At 45.8% G+C, this 21896-nt stretch overlaps 1 protein-coding gene across 3 annotated transcripts in view; it reads left to right on the plus strand.

Annotated features, from left to right (window-relative positions):
- The window catches only part of DAAM2 (dishevelled associated activator of morphogenesis 2), a 147017-nt gene that overhangs the window by 61720 nt on the left and 63401 nt on the right, over positions 1 to 21896 (plus strand). For all 3 annotated transcript variants that reach the window (XM_065401898.1, XM_065401899.1, XM_065401900.1), the window contains exons 4-5: positions 1767 to 1861; positions 10118 to 10451. In XM_065401898.1, the coding sequence (XP_065257970.1) occupies positions 1767 to 1861; positions 10118 to 10451 (429 nt within the window). The remainder of the gene's footprint in view (positions 1 to 1766; positions 1862 to 10117; positions 10452 to 21896) is intronic.

The raw sequence follows: 21896 nt of genomic DNA on the forward strand, positions 1-21896 counted from the left end.
GCTCCCTGTACCAGCTGTGTAGCATAAAACAGCCATGGCTCTTAGCCAAGTGACCACCCTCAGGATTTGACATGCGTTGGCACCACATGGTTTGCAACACAGAAGGGTTTGGGAAAGAAGGGGAGGGGGAGAGTTAAGAGATGTTCTAGTGAAAGGAGGTTTTTCTCTGGGACTTCCTTGCTGAACCATTACCATAAAGACACTAGTATTCTGCTATAATAGGTCATTATTGTAGGTGCTGGATATTTGTTTAATCAAGGTATTTATTCAAGAAGACCCTGAGTTGAGAGCTGAGGTTCTCCTAGTCTTAACATTGTTTTGTGAAACCCCACAGTACCCCTATCAATAAGGTAGGAATGATCATCCATCTTCTACAATTAGGGAAGCTGAGGCAGAGAGGCCAAAATGTTCAAATATGGAGATATCCTATCTCCTAGAACTGGAAGGGACCCTGAAAGGTCATCGAGTCCAGCCCCCTGCCTTCACTAGCAGGACCAAGTACTGATTTTTCCACAGATCCCGAAGTGGCCCCCTCAAGGATTGAACTCACAACGCTGAGTTTAGCAGGCCAATGCTCAAACCACTGAGTAGTGGCTTGATTCTCAGAGGTGCTGAGCACTAAACAAATCCAATTGACTTCACTGAGACCTATGTGTGCTTAGCATCTATGAACATCAGGCTACCCATTTCAAGTGTCCAACTCTGAATTTAGGTGTCTAGCTTTATGCATCCAAGTTTGAAAGTGTGGGTTTCAGTGCCTTGCCCAAGGTCATATAGCAAGTCAGTGGAAGAGCTGGGTGGGACTAGATCAGGAGTACTGGCCTTTGGCCTGGACACCCAAAAAACTGTGCCACCCAGAATTAGTGAATACAACTGAAAATGTAGGTCTTAACCTCTTTGTACCTTGGTCTACCTGTCTGAAAAATTGGAACAGCAATAGAATTATAGAATCATAGAAGTTTAGGGTTGGAAGAGACCTCAGGAGGTCATCTAGTCCAACCCCAACTAAATCATCCCCGTCAGGGCTTTGTCAAGCCGGGCCTTAAAAGCCTCTAAGGATGGAGATTCCACCACCTCCCTAGGTAACCCCTTCCAGTGCTTCACCACCCTCCTAGTGAAATAGTTTTTCCTAATATCCAGCCTAGACCTCCTCCACTGCAACTTGAGAACATTGCTCCTTGTTCTGTCATCTGCCACCACTGAGAACAGCCTAGCTCCATCCTCTTTGGAACCTCCCTTCAGGTAGTTGAAGGCTGCTATCAAATCCCCCCTCACTCTTCTCTTCTGCAGACTAAATAAGGCCAGTTCCCTCAACCTCTCCTCATAAGTCATGTGCCCCAGCCCCCTAATCATTTTCGTTGCCCTACGCTGGACTCTTTCCAATTTGTCCACATCCCTTCTGTAGTGGGGGCCCAAAACGGGACATAGTACTCCAGATGTGGCCTCAACAGTGCTGAATAGAGGGGAATAATCACTTCCCTCAAATACCTGCCTGTTAGGAATGTTGAGACTTAAATTGTTTCTTCAGACACATTGCAGTGAACATCCCAGATAAGACACAGGAACATTATTTTGTGAGGGCATCTGTGACTTCCTCTGATAATCTGAGAACACTGGGTTATACACTATTGCCAACCCAGAGGAACAGAAGTGATTTGGTAGAATATCTCTTATTGATGACCTCTGGGCTGTCCAGCAGTCTGTTTTCTCTGACCGTCCATCAGGCAGCCCTGGCTTTTGTAACCATCTCTCTGCTTTCCAAACAGATGCAGACTCTGTACGCTTTTGATGAAGAAGAAACAGAAATGAGGAATAAAATAGTTGAAGACTTGAAAACAGCTCTCCGGACTCAACCAATGAGGTAATTGTTGTTCATCTCCTCTTTCACCCACTCCTTCACAGGGCTATATCTGACACAGGAAACGGTGGCAGTGAGAGAACCTTCAGCAGATTGTGGGCAGGTACCCAGTTGTTTCATCGTCAAAGACAGCAAGAAAGCCTTCTTTGGTAGCTCATAATTTTGATAGGGGACCTTGCAACCCTCACCTCTAAACACTCCATCCAGGCGCATGTGTGGAGTAATGAATGTGCCTCCAGGAAAGCATAGACAAGTTGCATTATTAGAAACCTGAAGAAGGTCTTTGAAGATAGAGGTGAAAATAGAGGGGGGAGGGATAGCTCAGTGGTTTGAGCATTGGCCTGCTAAACCCAGGGTTGTGAGTTCAATCCTTGAGGGGGCCACTTGGGGATCTGGGGCAAAATCAGTACTTGGTCCTGCTAGTGAAGGCAGGGGGCTGGACTCGATGACCTTTCAAGGTCGCTTCCAGTTCTAGGAGATGGGATATCTCCATTAATTATTATTATTATTATTATAAAATTGTGGTAATCAGATTCTAGACCGCATGGCGTGCGGTACCCCGCGTATATTAGTGAATTAAGGATGGCATGTCAGTCTTAACTCTCGAACTTCGTTGGATTCAAATATCCCTTATCTAGAGCAACTCAGAATGCTAAGTATGAAACATCCAAGTCATCTGACATGCACCTGGTGTGGGATTTTGTTCCTGTGATGCATGTAGCTATGAGAATGTAGCAAGATGTTTGATTATATGATGGGTTTGTCTGTGATAGCAGAGGACTCTATGATCTAGGAGGTCTCTTCTAGGCTTGTATTCTTAAGTTGTTGTTTTTTGTTTGTTTTCTGTATATTTATGTACTGCACCTTCAAAAATCTAAGGTCACCTTTTGTTTGCTGGGTGCAGCAATAATGAATAATTACAAGCTGGCTACTTTAGAGACTCTTTACGTTGGAAAGCACAGTGTACAGAAAACAGATCCATAACAGGTGTGATCTCAGGAAGTAGAGTGGATTAGTCAAAAAGTTCATGAACATTTCACAAGGCCTGAGATTGACTGATGTATCTGCATCCAAACCATGCAGAAGTCAGTTTTCTGGGGCTTCAATACATACCCTGATGAAGTGTGACAGTTCCATGGTGAGTTCTGAAGCCAAAGCTCCAAGTGGCACCAAGAGAGGAACCACAAAGGTACTAACTCCCACTGAAACCATCCACCTTTGTGAATGCCACCTCCAAGAGAGTTGGGAACCCAGGTGGATGGCAATTGAGAAGAATCTCTTTCTCACGTGTTCCTGCAAAGCCAAATGGCTGAGTTTTGCATGTCTGTGCCCTTCATGTTGTTGCAACATTTTTTTTGTGAGCATGAATTATATAGACGTGTGGACTTAGTAAAGGGTCGAATTGAATGTGATTGATGCAGTTACACCAGCGATAATTCTGGAGCATGTTCCAATTAACCAAACCAAACAGCTGGGAGCAATGATTGAAATAGAGGTTGTTTTCTCCCTTTATGCAGAGGGTTGTACAGCTGGCTGGGTGGTGCATGTGCATGCATTCACAGCTTCCTCCAAAGCATCAGGTATTAGTCCCTGGGGGAGGCAGGATGGAGTCATTGATGGACCAGTGGCTTGATTCATTATGGCAAATCCTAAATCGTCGTAACTATAACAGGAAGCCAGTCCTCTCTTGTCAGGATTTGTTTTCTTCCTCCCTCCATGCAGGAAAGCATAGTCCACTCAAAGCTCCTGAAAATGTGACCCTGTAAGAGAGCAACAAAAAGGGTGTCTTGTTTGCCATGTCATCCATAAATCTGAGTCCTGCCCCTCACACACTCTAATAATCTGCTGTGTATGTCAAGTGGGGGCAGTGTGAGAAAGCAGCTAATGCCATGTTATCTCAGGAAAAATCCAGAGAGTGGGAAATATGTTAATCTGAGGAGAAAGAACCCACTGTTCTTTGCTTTGCTTGATACAGGCCCCATTAAGAATTCACTAGGGTGCTAACTACCTGCTTTCCAGGAGCAAAAACAACTTTTATTATGATGCTTGTTCTCTGTTCTGCAGGGATGTGAAGGGAACATCTAAAAAGCAGACTATGTTACTGGTGCAGCCTTCCTACAAGGCCTCTCTCTTGAAAGAGCTCTATAATTCTGAGTGCTTCGTGACACGCTGGGAATTCTGGATTCAGGTTTCAATCCCTCAAACTTTGGAGTTTTTTAGATCCAGGGATTTATTTTGGCTCATTAGAGAGAGAGAGAGAGAGAGAGGCTGGCCACTTGCAAAGTCCAGAGCTGGCTCTAGTTTTGGAATCAAGTTCAGGAATGTTCAGGTCTTGGATTTTGGTTTGGGACCCTCTCTAATTATAACTAGAGTGGGGACACCAGCAGATAGGAGGCTTCAGATCTGAGCTTTAGGAAAGTGAATCTGGATGCAGAGCCGGTATTGTGATTTGGGCCTGTCTTGATAGGGGGGGAGGGATAGCTCAGTGGTTTGAGCATTGGCCCGCTAAACCCAGGGTTGTGAGTTCAATCCTTGAGGGGGCCACTTGGGGATCTGGGGCAAAATCAGTACTTGGTCCTGCTAGTGAAGGCAGGGGGCTGGACTTGATGACCTTTCAAGGTCCCTTCCAGTTCTAGGAGATGGGATATCTCCATTAATTATTATTATTATTATTTTTGATTATAAGCCAGACAGGAACGCTGACAAACCTAATGCCCCTGGGCTACTCATGGTTTTTCCTAAGTATAGCCACCAATTAGAATTGGTGAAACATCTCCCAGAACATCTATTTGTGTTGCGCTCTGAATGTAAAGGAACCTCTATGCACTCGCATCTTCCTTTTGAGGCAGTAAGCAAATGGCCCATCACTTTAGCCTTTGGTCTTCCTCGGGCTGGGTGAGTGCATGCTCAGGTACTGGATGAGCATGCAGCTTTTAAGTGGAGAAGGGAGACTATGACTTATTGACCTGCTGGAATATTGTTCTCAAACTTGTTCATGATTTGAATCCATATTCAGCCCCTTGCCATCTGACTTCATCTAATGTAACCCAGAATCCTTTGTGGCAGTTTTGACAGAACTTCGTAGGAACTGCTGTACTGTGACATACAGCACCTCCTCTGTTGTGAGTTTCAGGGCAGTGTAGCTGAAAGTGGTGAAATGATTTGGAGGATGTTGTTGGCATCTGCGGACAACCTGCTTGCAAGTGGCCATCTAATCTTGACTGCCTGTATTCTAGTCGCACAGCAAAGAACACAATACAATGCAAATTGACTTCAAGGATAAACAGGAAACATGGCAGCCTGCCACAACTTCCCCACTCTTAGGCCAGGTGCTGGTGTTTCAACCCACATGTCAATAGCTGCTGTGAAAGAATGTAATCAATCCTTTGCATTGGTGCAGATCTATTTTGGAGCATATTCAATGAAATTGACAGACTTTCATCATGTCAGGTGAGTACATTTATGGCAGCAAGCGGTGGAGCGAGACATTTCCATGGGCTTGAGTGTCCAGCTCAAACATATTCACTGCCACCAATGAGTTTCCTTCTATCCTTCAAGAAGGCCTTTCCAATAAGATCCCACTCCCAATTTCCTGGGGGAGGGGAGTATGTGAGTGGGGTAAAGGAAGTGTCTTCAGCCAAAGATCAGATTTTCAGGGCTTTCTCAACCAGTCCTGTGCTGCTTCAGCTGGGTCCCTCTGACAACAGGCATTCATTTAATTTGTTTATAATAATGAGCATTTGCACCAGCATCAATGAACTGTCGCATAAAGCGTTCCCTCTTAAATTGCTGACGGTGGCTTAGAACCTTTTTTTCCCATAGTTAAGCAAAGCCAAATTTTGAGTTAAGTCCGTGTCTCAACTAATTTCCAATGACTCGATTTGTTAGCTGCCAAACGGGCCTTGTGCCAATGCCTGATCAGCAAGCCAATTCCTTCTTTGATGAAAAGGATGCGGGGGTGGGGGAGCCACAGCTACATCAGATCCCTTCTGTAAGCAGCTCTGTACATAGGCCTTCAAGATACCAGTCTTTTTAGTTGAATTTGGACATGAATCCCATTTTCCAGGCCGCTTCTTTTCATTAGATCCCCGAGCAACATGGCAAATGAAAACCGAAACTTGTATCAAATGGAATGAACAGAATCTTTCTGCAGAGGGCACAGGATACTGATGGGGCGCCTTGGTTGCTTACCCGTAGGCATTTCTGTAAGAGGAGTCACTGAACAAAGTGTCCCCATGTGGATATGTACTTTCTAATACTGTAGAACGGAGTCCCTTTAACTGGGATAGCCATCTGTAAAATTTGAAATGATACACACCTGCATCTCAGGCATCTTTGTGAGGCTTAATTCATTAAAGCACTCTGCTTTTAGATGAAAGTGCAATAGACATTCCATTTATAATAAACCAGTGTGTCTGTCTCAGTGCTTAGGAGCAGCCCTACAATAATAAATAAGTGCATGGATCTCGGTAGCAGCTGTATAAAAATAAGCCATTGCATGCATCCCAGTGCTCAGGAACAACCATAACTTTCAAGAAAATATGTATTGTAAGGAAACGGATTTTAATTTAAAGTTCCTCAAAGATTATTACTAGAATCGGTGAGAGAACAGCTTGGCTCTTTGTATTTCAGCACTTGAATATGGAAGTGCAGCAGCACAGTGAAAATGAAAGTTGATGAGGGGCACGAGAAGTTAACCCAACTTTCTGGAATCTCGGGAGAGTTTTGGTTCAAGTTTGAGGGCAAGGGGAGAAAGATCTTATTTAATCTGAGTTATCAGCAATAAATGTCATCACTCTTCTGCCCTGCTCCAACCCTATTTTACCCAGTCTTAAAATAAATGGAGGTCGGACTCTCTTTATTTTGGCTTGGTTTAGCCATGTGTCACTCCTGTGTACTTTAGCTGATCACTAATCTATCCAGCAAATGCAGCCTATTCTGCTTTGAATTTCAGGCAGGGCAGAGGTCCAAGGTTTGTCAGGGTTGTGCATGCCTCCTGATCCAAAGGCACTGCTGCAGCTAGCCTGGGAAACATCGCCTTGACTGTCAGTAGGGTGGGAACATCCTGCCCTCCCCACGCGCCTTCCCCCTCCCCACCCCCCCGGTTTATGTTCTTTCCGTCTTTCCCAAGCTGTGTCATTTCTCACAGTGAGGCTGCAGCACAATCTGTACAGGGATAGATCAGAGAATAAGACACAGCCATGGGGAAAATCACTGCCACATAGGCCCGGTCTACATTAGGATGAGAGGTGTGTTGTTAGGCTATGTTAGCTAATATTCAAATTAAAATGTTTTAAAACCCTAGTGTAGAACCCTGTTTTTAACATGAATTGCGCTGGTCAAGCAAAAACCTGCAGGGAGCCTAGGGTTTAATTCAACCAATTTGGCACCTATTTAAAGCACATGCTGCCTTGTCTACGCTGGAACTTGAGAATGTGTTACACAGGGTACGTTAGCAAACATGTTCTGACATCACACCTTTAAATCTCCATCTAAAACAAGGCCCTCATGTGCAACATATGGGGCATGTGGGAGGCTAATTGTACACGCACATAACACAATGATGATGGCACTCTTCCCTAGAAACTCGACTGCATGCCTCGTACATGCACAAGCATGTACGTGTGTGTGTGTGCGTGTGCGCCTATGTACACACACACGCACAAAAGCACTAAGCAAATGTGATGATATAAATGGCATTCAGCCTAGGAGCTGAACTCTCCCATCTCCGTCTTGCATGCATCATGCGGGCCAAATAAATACACAATGAGAATGACATTTAGCTCATGAGCTGGACTCCCCCATCTCTCTCTCTCACTCACACATACAATTTATAGCTTTTCCTGATGACAGGGCACTAAGTGTTTTGACAAGGGAAGGTGACAATCCTAGCTTTATTCCTGCGTCTGATGTCAGCTGAGATTGGGAGGTAGTCGAGTTTGCTTCCTATTGAGTAACAGAGATTAGCGTTTTGCTCTCTGGACCAGATAGGATACAGGAAAATCCCGACATTGTTTGAAACTTCATCGTTAATCAAGGTCTATGACATTAATCTCTTTCCTGCACCTACCCTCCGGCTGGAGTGACCTCACCCTAGGAATCCTAGCAACGTTTCTCTGCCATTAGATTTATTTGGGTATTATGCTTGTGAGAATGTCACTGTGCCTTTCACAAATTATTTGTCACCTGGCCTTCAGAGCTGGGCTGGCAGAGGTACATGAAAGTCACAGTGACTTGTATGTCTCGCACCAATAGCCGGTGCTCCATCTGGAAGTGGAATTCAGAAACCCTTGACTGACCAGGCTCTGAGTGATTTTCTTGAACCACTGGAGAATGCTGTGTCCTCAGGGTGGCGTCGGTCTTAGCCTCCTCTTAGCCCTGGAGCTATGAGGATGGCAATGCTTTTGCCACTGGGTTTTGGTAATGAGTTTGGCAAGCCCTTGGATTCACAAAGAAACTTGGCAAGAATCACCATGAAGAAATAGTTTTGAAGTAAATACGTTAGGACTCAGAGCTGATGATATGTGTTGTACCATCCTATTCAGGCTAGAAAATGGAGAAAATTTCAGGCCCTTCTGGGGGACAGCTGGCAAAACATTTAAAAGTGATCATTTCATGGCCATCTGCTAGTCTGCACAAAATGATTTTGGTCTCAGTCCAATTCTCAGTGGACACGTATGACAGACACAGCACCACCACAGTTGGCCACGACTGCCTAAATTGCAGTCTCGGCAGAGAGGCCAGCAACCGAATGGGTCACAGACCCTGAACTACCCGTTAGTTTTCTTGCAACCACTTAGAATAACAAAAAGGGGTGTTCGGTGTCTTACTGAATTCCTGGTGCACTCTGTGTGGTCTTTCCATCTACCTGGGGGGAGAGGGGCTTCTCTTCCCGTGGCTCATACAGATAGTTAGGATGGTGCACCCAAAAGACAAGTAATTTGTGATCAGAGCAGTGTGAAACTTGGCAGTTTTGCTGAGCTGAGTTAATGAAATCCCTCTTCTCATTGTTGGTGCATGTGTGTTTGGCCCCTTCTAAAATTTGCTTTGAAGTTCAGGTTTGAACAAACCTCAGACCAAAACTCATCTGAAACCACCAGGTTTTGCCTGGTTTCTGCTCAGAACTGTTGGTCCAAGTAAGCTGAAAGTTGGCAAACTGTCTAGTATATCTGGCCCAACTTTCAGGTAGGCCATGACATTTTCTGTGTGGTAAAGTGGAGTACCAACCACAGGACTGGCTGACCTATTTCTAATGTGCATTGTATACTAATATGTCATTGAAGCTCAGGAGTGTTCTTGTGCACAGAGACGAGAACTGAAAGCAATGACACACACACTTGGAGCCGCTCAGTGTTCACAAGTTGGACAGGGAACTGGATGGGATCCTGTTCACTTCACTTTGCGTAGGACCCCAAATTATTAAGCCTACTGGAAACTCACAGTGAAACTCAGCTAAAACCAATGGGGTGAATTTGTTCCCAGTATTATGCCACTGACTTCAATGGACTCAGTTAACTTCAGTGGATTAATTCCAGGGATAAACTGACCCATCGTGTTTTTATCTTTGGTTTGAATGAAACTATAGACCCCTCCTTGGGCTTTTTCTATGTTGTATCCATCAAGATTAGTGCATGATCTTTATCTGAAACCAGACACGTTTTGCCTGGTTTCATAATGAAAGTTGGACACAGAACCCAGTGACTTGAAAAGTGACCCAAAACTTGTTCCAACACCGCTTTATTCCATGCTGTTCCTTCTGCAAATTCACTGTCTACATATCTAGTCTATTTGTGTCCTCATGCCAGACCCCGGTGGTATCCATGGTGGTCATTGAGTCTGCTCCCTTCTTAAGCACATCTCCTGCCAGCAGAGATTATACAAGCCATTTTTGGAGTTTTGCCTGATCCAGGACTGTGAGCCCTATAGATTTTGCCAGTATATAGGAATCTTTTCACCAGCCATTGAAATGCAGCAGCCGTTGGGGTTGAACGTGGTAGTTATTATACAGTAACACTGTCCAAGCACATAGGACAGGGGAAACAAAAGGTGGGATTTGAAGCAGACAGAATGCAATTACCTAAATTAGAAAATGACCATGACAACAAGACTGACCGTCTGTTTGCGACGTGTTGCCTGGAATCATCTGGAGTTATCTAGGCTACCAATTGCTCTGTTCTTAGGATCATAGTTCCATAGTCTATTAATTTGATGCCTATTGTACAATTTGCCTTAATTCTGTTTTCCTCCCTTTCCCTTCAGGTTTGTGACCAGGTTTATTGAGCTGGATGGCCTGACCTGTTTGTTGAACTTCCTGAAGAGCATGGACTATGAGACTTCAGAGAGCCGCATACACACATCCGTTATAGGGTGTATCAAGGCACTGATGAACAACTCCCAGGGACGGGCACACGTCCTGGCCCATCCAGAAAGTATCAATATCATCTCCCAGAGCTTACGGACTGAGAACATCAAGACCAAAATCGCTGTGCTGGAGATCCTCGGGGCTGTCTGCCTGGTGCCGGATGGCCATAAGAAGGTCCTACAGGCCATGCTTCACTACCAGGTCTATGCTGCAGAGAGGACAAGATTCCAGGTATAAACACGCTCAGCCAACAATGCCCAACACCATGCATCTTTGAAAAGGGTGATTTATACTTCTACACAGTGTATAACATTGTCAGAGGCATAAAGTCCATTTTCCTCACCTGGACTTTGGATCAACCAAAGTAGTGTCAACTCCCCCACATAGATTATTTATCACACATATTCTACAGTCAGTCACTGCTATCAATGCTGATTTAAAGCTACTGTGCTTTACCTTAAAACTGAGTCTTGCTGTATTAATGACAGGCTTTCAGTAATCTCACACTCTAACCTAGACTGATGTCATCTATTGGGTGCCCGTTACCATACTATTTAAGTGCCAATAGCATAAAGGCCCCAGGGGCTTCTGTAATGCTTTTAAGGTCAATTCTGTCATAATGCAGAAAGTATGGAGTCAATGATCTATAGCAAAAGCCATTAATAAGCCAACATTTACCAGTTGTTACCCCACAGTTAGCACAGATATTTCCTGTTCAAAGTATAGAGGAAGAACTCAGAAAGATAGATTACTGACTTTCTAGTTGTGGGGATTATAAATTGATGCCATGACCTGCCTCTTCCTAATGAAACAACCGTCTTGATGAGGAGAAACCTTGTGAGCGGCTGAGAGAGAGTACAATGGTTAGTGTGCTATAGTCTGCATGTAAGAAAAAGAAAGGACAACCTTAAATCTCGCTCGTTTTCTGGTAATTAGCCTAACTGAGGAAGCCTTTCTGAAGCTTGAGATTGTTTACACTGGAGCCGCTTTGGGGTGACCTCGCGTGTTTGGCAGTAATTCACAGCCCTGGCAACTTTCAATCAGATTTTAATTCTTTGTCCCAACTTGACCGAGCTGATCTGCTGAATAAACCCATATGCTGTAGCAATCCCAAGTCAACTCAAGTGCCTCCTCTGTGTATATCTTTTTATTTGTCTCAAACTGTAAATGACTGGGATGATAAATCATTGCTGGGCTAGTGTATGGTAACACATCTCATCTTATACAGCTGGGCCTTTAAGAAGTCACATCTAATGATTCACAGAAGCTCTTGTGAGCCTGGGGGAACTAACTTACTATCTCATCCATGAATGAACGGAATGCACAAATAATTGCCTTTGTCAAATGTTTTTGCATTGGGGGGGAGGGGGCACGAGGAAGAAAGATAAGTGTTTGCTTCCTCTTTTTAAAAAAAAACAAAAAAACATGTGGTTAGCAGCAGGGATATGCTCCTGCTTACTAATTTTGTAAAACCTATGTCCAGAAACTGGAATGGCATTTTCCAGAGTTCTCTCCAACAGGTTGAACCCAAGCAGTTCTTATCTTAACTCTGAAGAAGTCTTCAAATACCTACCACTGCCACTGTCCACCCATTTAAGTCTCTCAGTGGAGGCATCCCAAGTGAACATGGTCCGTGCTCAGTGAAAGGCAAGGAAGGAAGCTGATGCCACACTTTAAGGTTCTCAGTTAAGAATGCCTGTGACATAAAGCTTCATATCTCATCTGTCAAGTGTGAAGCACTGTTACCCTCTAGTCCTGGCCTTGGCTCAGAGTGGTCTTGCAGTTCCTTGACAGCCAGGCCAAGGAAGAGGGATATGAATGTCTCTGCTTTACTGGGAGATTTGGAGTTTTCACTAAGGGGGTGAGGTGGCTGAGCCCAAGGAGGCACTAGACAAGCCAGCTTGTGCCTTTACTGTATGTGCCTGGGAGATAATAGAGGACTGAGTCTGGATTTAATACAATAAAACAATGACAACGCCCTTTCTGAGCAGCTCTTCACTCTGGGTCTTGGATCTGCAGCTTTATAACCAAGACTTTGCAAATACTTCACAGCTCCTTTGGCTTCCAAGGACAATTTTGGTGGGAAATGTCTCCTATCACCTGAGCATTTAATAGCATCTCTCAGTGCATGAGTTCTCTGAAGGGTTTAAAGCTTCCTGCTTTAGGTAGATTCCAACCCATTGCTCTCTAACTCCCTCCTCAGAAATTCTCTCTTAGCCTATAAAACCAACTCAGAATTCCCCCAAACCGGGATCTGGCAGCAACACAATTAAGCCATTAGAATTCTTCTTGAGTAGTGAAAGCTAATCAAAAGCAAACTCTACACAGGAGGAACAGGAGACGCATATTCTGAACATGCAGAATGGAAACAAATTGCTCTGGCTCCATTGTTCTTCATGACAAAAGATGAAATTGTGGATTGGCCTCATGAAAAAGATGTCTGGGACCCCCCAAAGGCTCTGCTCTGTTTTCACATAGATGATGAGACAATAGGCTATTTAAGGAAACAGTAGATGAGCCAAAGAGGAGGATGATTTCAGCATCTCAGGCTTGGAAGCTGACAGAAATGGGACCATTAGGTCCATAGACAGTGGGGAAGATTGAGCTTCTCTGGAACCTGGCCTGAGCTCAGTCTTTGTCATAGGGTATGTCTACACTACGGGAGTACTTCGATTTTAGTTAATTCGACTATGTGGAATCGATATTACAAAGTCGAACATGTGTGTCCACACTAAGGACAGTAATTCGACTTTGTGAGACTTTGTGAGTCCACACTAACGGGGCAAGCGTCGACATTGGAAGCGGTGCACTGTGGGCAGCTATCCCACAGTTCCCGCAGTCCCCGCTGCCCATTGGAATTCTGGGTCGAGCCCCAAATGCCTTCTGGGTAAAAAAATGTGTCGAGGGTGCTTTTGGGCGCCTGTCGTCATCCGTCCGTCACTCCCGCCCTCCCTCCCTCCCTCCCTGAAAGCGCCGGCGGGAAATCAGTTCGCGCGCTTTTCTGATTACTGACAGCGCGGACGCCACAGCAGTGCGAGCATGGATCCCGCTGCGACCATCGCTGCAGTTGTGGCAGTTCTCAACGCCTCGCAGCTTCTCATCCACCTGTACCAGAGGCAGCTGCACATAAATCAGGAGAGGAGGCTACGGCACCACCGTGACGGCATGAAGTCGGACACTAGCTCCGACCTCTCAGAGAACATGAGACCCAGCGCCCAGGACATCTCGCTGTCACTGGGTCTTGTGGATACTGTTGAACGGCGATTCTGGGCCCGTGAAACAAGCACGGACTGGTGGGACCGCATAGTGCTGCAGGTCTGGGATGAATCCCAGTGGCTGCGCAACTTTCGCATGCGGAAGGGGACTTTCCTCGAACTGTGTGAGTTGCTGTCCCCTGCCCTGAAGCGAAAGGACACCCGGATGCGAGCAGCCCTGACTGTCCAGAAGCGAGTGGCCATAGCCCTCTGGAAGCTTGCAACGCCAGACAGCTACCGGTCCGTCGCTAACCACTTTGGTGTGGGCAAGTCTACCGTGGGGGTTGCTGTCATGCAAGTAGCCAAGGCAATCGTCAAGCTACTGCTATCTAAGGTAGTGACCCTGGGAAACGTGGAGCTCATCATAGATGGCTTTGCCGAGATGGGATTCCCAAACTGCGGTGGGGCTATAGATGGGACTCACATCCCTATCCTGGGACCGGACCACCAGGCCAGCCAGTACATCAACAGAAAGGGATACTTTTCCATGGTGCTGCAAGCACTGGTGGACCATCGGGGACGTTTTACTAATATCAACGTTGGATGGCCTGGCAAGGTTCATGACGCTCGGGTTTTCAGGAACTCTGGTCTGTTTAGATGGCTGCAGGAAGGTCTTTACTTCCCGGACCACAAAGTAACTGTTGGGGATGTGGAGATGCCTACAGTCATCCTCGGGGACCCTGCATACCCGCTAATGCCCTGGCTCATGAAGCCCTACACTGGCGCACTGGACTCAGGGAAAGAACTATTCAACTACCGGCTCAGCAAGTGCAGAATGGTGGTGGAGTGTGCTTTTGGCCGTCTCAAGGGGAGATGGAGAAGCCTACTCACTCGCTGTGATCTCAGCGAGACCAATATCCCCATTGTGATAGCTGCTTGCTGTGTGCTCCACAATCTGTGTGAGAGCAAGGGGGAGACCTTTATGGCGGGGTGGGAGGTTGAGGCAAATAGCCTGGCTTCTGATTACGCCCAGCCAGACAGCCGGGCGATTAGAAGATCCCAGCGGGACACGCTGTGCATCAGGGAGGCTTTGAAAGCCAGGTTCCTGACTGAGCAGGGTCTCCAGTGACTGTTTACTTTGTGGACACAGATGCTGAACCTGCCCCCGTTTCTTTACCCAGTTACTGTGGACTATCCTTCCAAGTTACATACCCCCTTCACCACCTTCCCAACAAATAAAATCTGTTCCGTTTTGTTAATGAACAAGGTTCTCTTTCTTACTGTTTTCGCGGGAATATTTTAAACCGGGGACGCAGACTGTGGCGGGGGGCGGGTTTAGTGTTCTGATGCAAATGATGCTTCTAAACTCCGGGAATGACAGGCTCCGCAGTGCTGGATTGGTTGTTTCAACGCAGCCTGCCAGCAGTCCTGGGCGGGACTGCGTGTATGTGTCGGCCAAGTGACTTTCTGGCAGGGGGCGGAGGGTAACAGACCCCCTGCTGCGTGGCTCTGTGATCCAGGATAAGGACCGCGGCATAAGATCTCTAACTGCCCTCCCCCGCCACAAAGTCGCAGATCAACCCCCTCGCACCCCAGAACATGAAAACTGCCTCCCAGACTGACCAGGGTAACTGGTGACTGCACTGTGTATGTGTCCTGATGCTGGACCTGCCCCCACCTCTGTAGCCTGCTAAAGGTGACTGTCCTGTCCCAGTAACAAACCCCTTCCCCCCCTTCAGACAGAATCCCCTCTAAAAGACACTCTCGGAAACAGTACTTAACAGAAACAGATGTTTTATTATGAACCGCACATGAAAAGGGGGGGGAGGAAACTTGGACGTGGGCTAGTGTGAGATGGGTAGGAAAGGACTTTTCAAACTTTGTGGAACGAGAGCCTTCCATTGCTGCAGCAGTGTGCAGGGGCTGACTGAAAGTTTTAACGGCCCTTGCCGCCCCTCCTTCTTTGGACTTTTGGTGAGGGGGGTGTGGGACTTGGTGGCGGGGGAGGGCGGTTAGAGATAGACAGCAGCAGGGCTCTGTCCTCCTGCCTCCGGTCTTGCAGAACATCCACTAGGCGCCGGAGCGTCTCCGTTTGCTCCCTCATTAGTCCAAGCAGGGTTTGAGTAGCCTGCTGGTCCTCCTGGCGCCACCTCTCCTCCCGTTCCATGACTGCTCTGTGCATTTGTGACAAGTTCTCCCTCCACTGTGTCGTCGGGGCTGCCTGCTCTCGTGAGCAGTCCATAAGTTCATAAAACATGTCTTCACGCGTCTTCCTCTTCCTTCTCCTAATCTGCGCTAGCCTCTGGGAGTGTGATGCCAGGCTGGGTTGGGAGACAGTCGCAGATGTGTCTGTGGGAATGGGAAAAAGGGAGTGAATTCCTGAGACAGATAAATGAAGTTGCTAACAAAGACCATAGTCTTTCTCTGTGAACAACACCATGCACTGGACCTTTCACATGCGCACTCTGGACAAGGTCGAATTTTCGGCCCTCGCCTTCAGTGCCTGGGGTCTTGCATTTGCGATCAGAGAAGCGTGGCAGGACACCTCTACTTTTGTTGCAGGAAAACATGGTAAGCCGTAGACTTGTGGCAGCTTAAAAATGTAATAGTAGCACTGGGCTCCTTTCGCACTGAATGCAAGGCCACTCTCTGCTGGCAGCAATCAGGGAAGCATGAGCTCTGCCCCTGTCCCACCACCTCGCGGCTGTCCCCGGGAAAGCTCCCTGTATGCTGCCCCTCTGCCGCCTCCACCGCGTGGCTGCAAAGCAGTCCCAATACTAACATTCCCCTCCCTAATTTAAAGCAGGGCGTCATGTGCGATATAACTCTGATGAGGATCTCGGAGACCGAGAGGGGAAGGATGCTTCGGGAGACCATGCAGAGGCCAGGGCCGTATGCCGCCATGCTGTGCCGTGCCATGATCCCGGACTACTTAATGGACTCATGGCGTGGGAACGTGTGTTACCACGGTGGACCGAACAAGATTGCCCTGCCACGGAACCTGATGCGCATGCTTGAGCGGTACCTCCAGGAGAGCTATGCCGAGCTATCCCAGGAGGACTCTCTGTCCATTCCCGGGCACATTGACCGTCTTTTCCTTTAAGTGCAGTATAAGGGACTACAGAGTGGAGCGTCCTGTAGTGGCCTAATCATGAATATCCGGACATTTTTTGATTTTTTATACATAGTTAGGACTCAATAGTTGACTAAGCCAAATAAATCATGAACACCAAATTGCTAATATAGTTAATATTCCTGTTTTGTTATAAATAAAAGTTTCTATGTTTAAATGAGTGAATGAAAAGCCCATTCTTAACAATATAAATATTCCAGTTATGTTAAAATGAAATGTTTAGATGTTTAAAGCACTCACTGCTTGATCCTTCCCCTGATTCGGTGTCCGGGGTAACGGCTGTGGACGGTTGGTAGGGGATCTCGGTAAGGGTGATGAAGAGCTCCTGGCTGTCGGGGAAATCAGCGGTGCAAGCACTGTCGACTGCCTCGTCCTCCTCCTCTCCTTCCTCATCTTCCCCGTCCGCTAACATTTCCGACGAGGAACCGGCCGTGGACAATATCCCATCCTCAGAGTCCACGGTCAGTGGTGGGGTAGTGGTGGCGGCCGCACCTAGGATGGAATGCAGTGCCTCGTAGAAACGTGATGTGTGGGGCTGGGATCCGGAGCGTCCGTTTGCCTCTTTGGTTTTTTGGTAGCCTTGTCTCAGCTCCTTGATTTTCACGCGGCACTGCGTTGCATCCCGGCTGTATCCTCTCTCTGCCATGGCTTTAGAGATCTTCTCGTAGATCTTTGCATTCCTTCTTTTGGAGCGCAGCTCTGAAAGCACGGACTCATCGCCCCACACAGCGATGAGATCCAAGACTTCCCGATCAGTCCATGCTGGGGCCCTCTTTCTATTAGATTGCACGGCCATCTCTGCTGGAGAGCTCTGCATCGTTGCCAGTGCTGCTGAGCTCTCCACGCTGTCCAAACAGAAAATGAGATTCAAACTGGCCAGACAGGAAATGGAATTCAAATTTTCCCGGGGCTTTTCCTGTGTGGCTGGTCAGAGCATCCGAGCTCGAAGTGCTGTCCAGAGCGTCAACAGAGTGGTGCACTGTGGGATAGCTCCCGGAGCTATTACCGTCGATTTCCATCCACACCTAGCCTAATTCGATATTGCCATTTCGAATTTAGCGCTACTCCTCTCGTTTTCGAGGAGTACAGAAGTCGAATTTAAGAGAGCTCTATGTCGAACTAAATAGCTTCGTGGTGTGGACGGGTGCGGGGTTAATTCGATGTAACGGCGCTAAATTCGATATAAACTCCTAGTGTAGACCAGGCCATAGATTCTAAGGCCAGAAAGGACAACTCTGATCATCTTCTAGTCTGACCTCCTGCATAACACAGGCCATAGAACTTCCCTGAAGTAATTCCTGTTTGAACTAGAGCAGATCTTTCAGAAAACATCTCACTGCTGTGTCTTACAGAGTAACTTAAAGATGAAAAAGATCTAAAACTCTGGCATGCTCATTAGATTTTGTTTTGCTTTAGAATGGAATTTTGTGCTGGTGAAAGGTGCTGGATTGACAGCCCTAGATGGGAACAGAGGAAAGTTACAATACAGGCAGCAGCTGTGCAAGACTTGACTCACTGCCTCACTACTGTGCGTCAGCCCTCATCGCCTGGGACCAGCTAGTGAAATGAGTTCATGGGCTATTTACTTTGTAGGATTCTCTGCTGAAACTGCCAAGAGGGGTGCCACTTGTGATGGCATGTTGACTCGTATGGCAACCTGGGACTGGATTGAGACCTGACCATTCATTTCACACAAGGCATCAGATGGTTATCACCTTTTGGCCAGTACTGACTCAGGTTAGGTTGAAACCAGTGATGTAGGAGTGAAAAGCTCCCTATGCCTTTACCAGTCCCCTGAGCCAGTTAGTCCGTCCCTCCTTGACTTTTCATGGCTTCCTTGTAAGAACAAACATTCATCACTAATAATGAAGACCATGATCTATATTCAGTGACTCTGAGAGTGGCCTTTCCCTCCCACTCCACAACATGTGCTTTCCCCCAGTCACCATCCTGACAGCAGTGGTACATAATTTCCTTTTCCCCCTTCCCCTCTTGTTGCTTCCTGACCCCTCTTCTTGTTGAAATCCTCATGCTCCATCTCAGCTGCTCACTGGTTTTGGATTTAGCATTTTCCCAATAGCACCAGCAATGAATATCAGAGTTTCTCTTTCTCCTTGATCTTCTTTGGCAACCTCTCTCAATAGCAGATGATTCAAGGAGTCAGTGAGTAAATGTGAGACAGCTGTTGCTGGAACCATTTTCTCCCAGAGAACTGTGAGAGTGTTTTATTTTCCCTTCTCCCTGTTTCTTTTCTTGTCTTGGTGGAATTCCTTAATGGATTTTCTTCCCCCCCCCCCACTTCCTCACAAGAATGAGGAAGTGAAGGTCAGCTTTATTTATTGGCAGCTGTCTAAAACTTAAGCATCTGCATAACTCACTACTGACAGCTTCAGATTGGAGCACTGATTATTTCCCACTTGCATGTGACGTGGATTAGTGTGTGATCACACATTTAACTCTGAACCAAATAAAATTGTATTCTCCTTGTTACAGGTTGCTGCTTAGTCTTAAGTCATCTCTGGTCTTCCAGGCATGATTGTTACGACCCGGAATGCCTAGTATAGTACCACACAGACACCAACAAATGAAGAAGTAGCAGGGAGATTACAAAGGGAAAGTTGGTACTTTGGGCCAATTTCTTACTTTAGTTACGTTGCTATAACCAAAGTACTTTGGTTATGTTGCTATAACTCTTTTGACTTGAATAGAGTTACTCCTGTTTTATACCAGTAGAACTAAGATCAGAATCCAAACCATAGTCTGGACTCAACTGTTATAACTCCATTGAAATCAGTGTAGCTGCACCAGTTTACACCAAATGAGGATCTGGCTCCACCACTATAAATTCTACTGAAATGCATTTGTGAAGATGGATTATTTTATGCGACCTTGTAGAAAGTGTAGACAATTCTTTTGGTAAAACTGGGGGTTAGTGTGTTTAAATTGGAAAATTTCACACTTGGGTCCTACTGGAAACTACAGCCTGAACTACTGACTCTTCGTAACCAAGACATCATTCCATCTACAATGGGTCTGACTCTGACGTCACACTGGTACTAATCTGGTGTAACACTCATGGCTTCAATGGAGTAATTCCTGATTTATTTGATTTTTGGAACAAATTGGTCCTGGTGACTTCAATTTAATTTATCAGATGGTATTCACCCAAGAGTTTTAAAAGAACTCAAATATGAAATTGCAGAACTACTAACTGTGGTATGTAATCTATCACTTAAATCAGCTTCTGTACCAGATAACTGGAGGATAGTTAATGTGATACCGATTTTTTAAAAAAAGGCTCCAGAAACAATCCTGCTAGTAAGCCTAACTTCAGTACCAGTTTCAAGCATTTTGCCTGTCAGACACATGGATGAACACTATTTGTTGGTGAAGGAGTCAACACAGGTTTTATAAAGGGAAATTATGCCTCAGAAATCTATTTGAATTCTTTGAGGGGTCAAAAACTATGTGGACAAGGATGATCGAGTGGTTATAGTGTACTTGGACTTTCAGAAAGCCTTTGATAAGGTCCCTCACTTAGGGCTCTTAAGCAAACTAAGCAGTCATGGGATAAGAGGGAAGGCCCCCTCATGGGTTGGTAACTGGTTAAAAGATAGGAAACAAAGGGTAGGAATAAATGGTCAATTTTCACAATGGCGAGAGGTAAATAATAGTATCCCCCAGGGATCTGTATGGGGGCCAGTGTTGTTCAACATATTCATAAATGATCTGGAAAAAGGGGCAAACAGTAAGGTGCTAAAGTTTGCAGATGATACAAAATTATTCAAGATAGTTGAGTCCAAAGCTGACTGCAAAAAGTTACAAAGCAATGTCACAAAACTTGGTGACTGGGCAACAAAATGGCAGATGAAATTCAATGCTGATAAATGCAAAGTAATGCACATTTGAAAACATAATCCCAACTATACTTACAAATTGATCGTGTCTAAATTAGCTGTTACCACTCAAGCAAGAGATCTTGGAGTCATTGTGGATAGTTCTCTGAAAACATCTGCTCAATGTATAGTGGCAGTCAAAAAAGCTAACAATGTTAGGAACTATTAGGAAGGGGATAGATAATAAGACAGTAACTATCATAATGCTACTATATAAATCCATGGTATGCCCAGATCTTGGCTATTGCATGTATTTCTGATTGCCCATTTCAAAAAAGATCCATAGATATGAAATTGATACAAAGAATGGCAATGCAAATATTTAGGGGTATGCAACAGCTTCCATATGAGGAGAGATTAAAAAGACTGGGACTAGTCAACTTGGAAAAGAGACAACTAATGGGGGATATTATAGAGGTCTTTAAAATCATGAATGGTGTGGAGAAAGTGAATAAGAAAGTGTGTTTTAGCCATTTACATAACATGAGAGCCAGGAGTCAGCTAATGGAATTAATAGGCAGCAGGTTTAAAACAAACAAAAGGAAGTATTTCTTCACACAATGTACAGTCAAGCTGTGGAACTTGTTGCCAGAGGATGTTGTGAAGGCCAAAAGTATAACTGGATTCAGAGAAGAACTAGATAAGTCCATCAATGGCTATTAGCCAAGATGGTTAGGGATGCAACCCCATGCTCTTAGTGTCCCTATGCCCCTGACTGTCAGATGCTGGGACTGGATAACAGGGAATGGATCACTTGATGATTATCTGTTCTGTTCATTCCCTTGGAAGCATCTGGCATTGGCCACTGTCGGAAGACAGGATACTGGGCTAGGTGAATCACTGGTCTGACCCAGTATGGCCGTTCTGAGGTTTTTACACTAGTCTTGGAGGAGAATCAGGCCACATATCTCCAGATTTCACCCTTCTGATGCTCTCCACTGCTAAGACTTCAGTCATCTTGTTTCACTGTTGCGACCTCCTCCCTTCCAGCTTCCCCCATCTCCCAACCCTGCAGCTTGACCAGAATGCCACTGTCAAGATTATCTTTCTCTTGCCAGATGCATCACTGGTTTTCTCACTCCTTTTACTGCTAATAGAGTTCATGTTTCTTCTTTTCCCTTTTTTACCAGCCTTTATCTCTTGTTTCCTTCAGTAGACCCTTCCCATTCCCTCATGTTTGCCCCAGCTTCTTTCCTGAGCTGAGCGGTCCCTTTGCCCATTTGGTACCTTTTTTCATGCTTTCCTTTATGCCTGAACCATTTTTTATTAATATATGACACGCCCCGTCTTTTCCTCTTTTATAATGCTCCTGAAACCCAACCAGCTTTTGGAAGTATTCCACCTCTAATGTCCACACTCCTCTATGGGGCTGGGTCTCTTCCAGTTTGTGTGATGCTGCATCCTCTTGTGCCAGTTAGGTGGAGGTTTTCAAAGCCACAAAGGGGATCTGGAC

The sequence above is a fragment of the Emys orbicularis genome, chromosome 3 (genome assembly GCF_028017835.1).
Source record: "Emys orbicularis isolate rEmyOrb1 chromosome 3, rEmyOrb1.hap1, whole genome shotgun sequence".
Classification (NCBI taxonomy): domain Eukaryota; kingdom Metazoa; phylum Chordata; order Testudines; family Emydidae; genus Emys; species Emys orbicularis.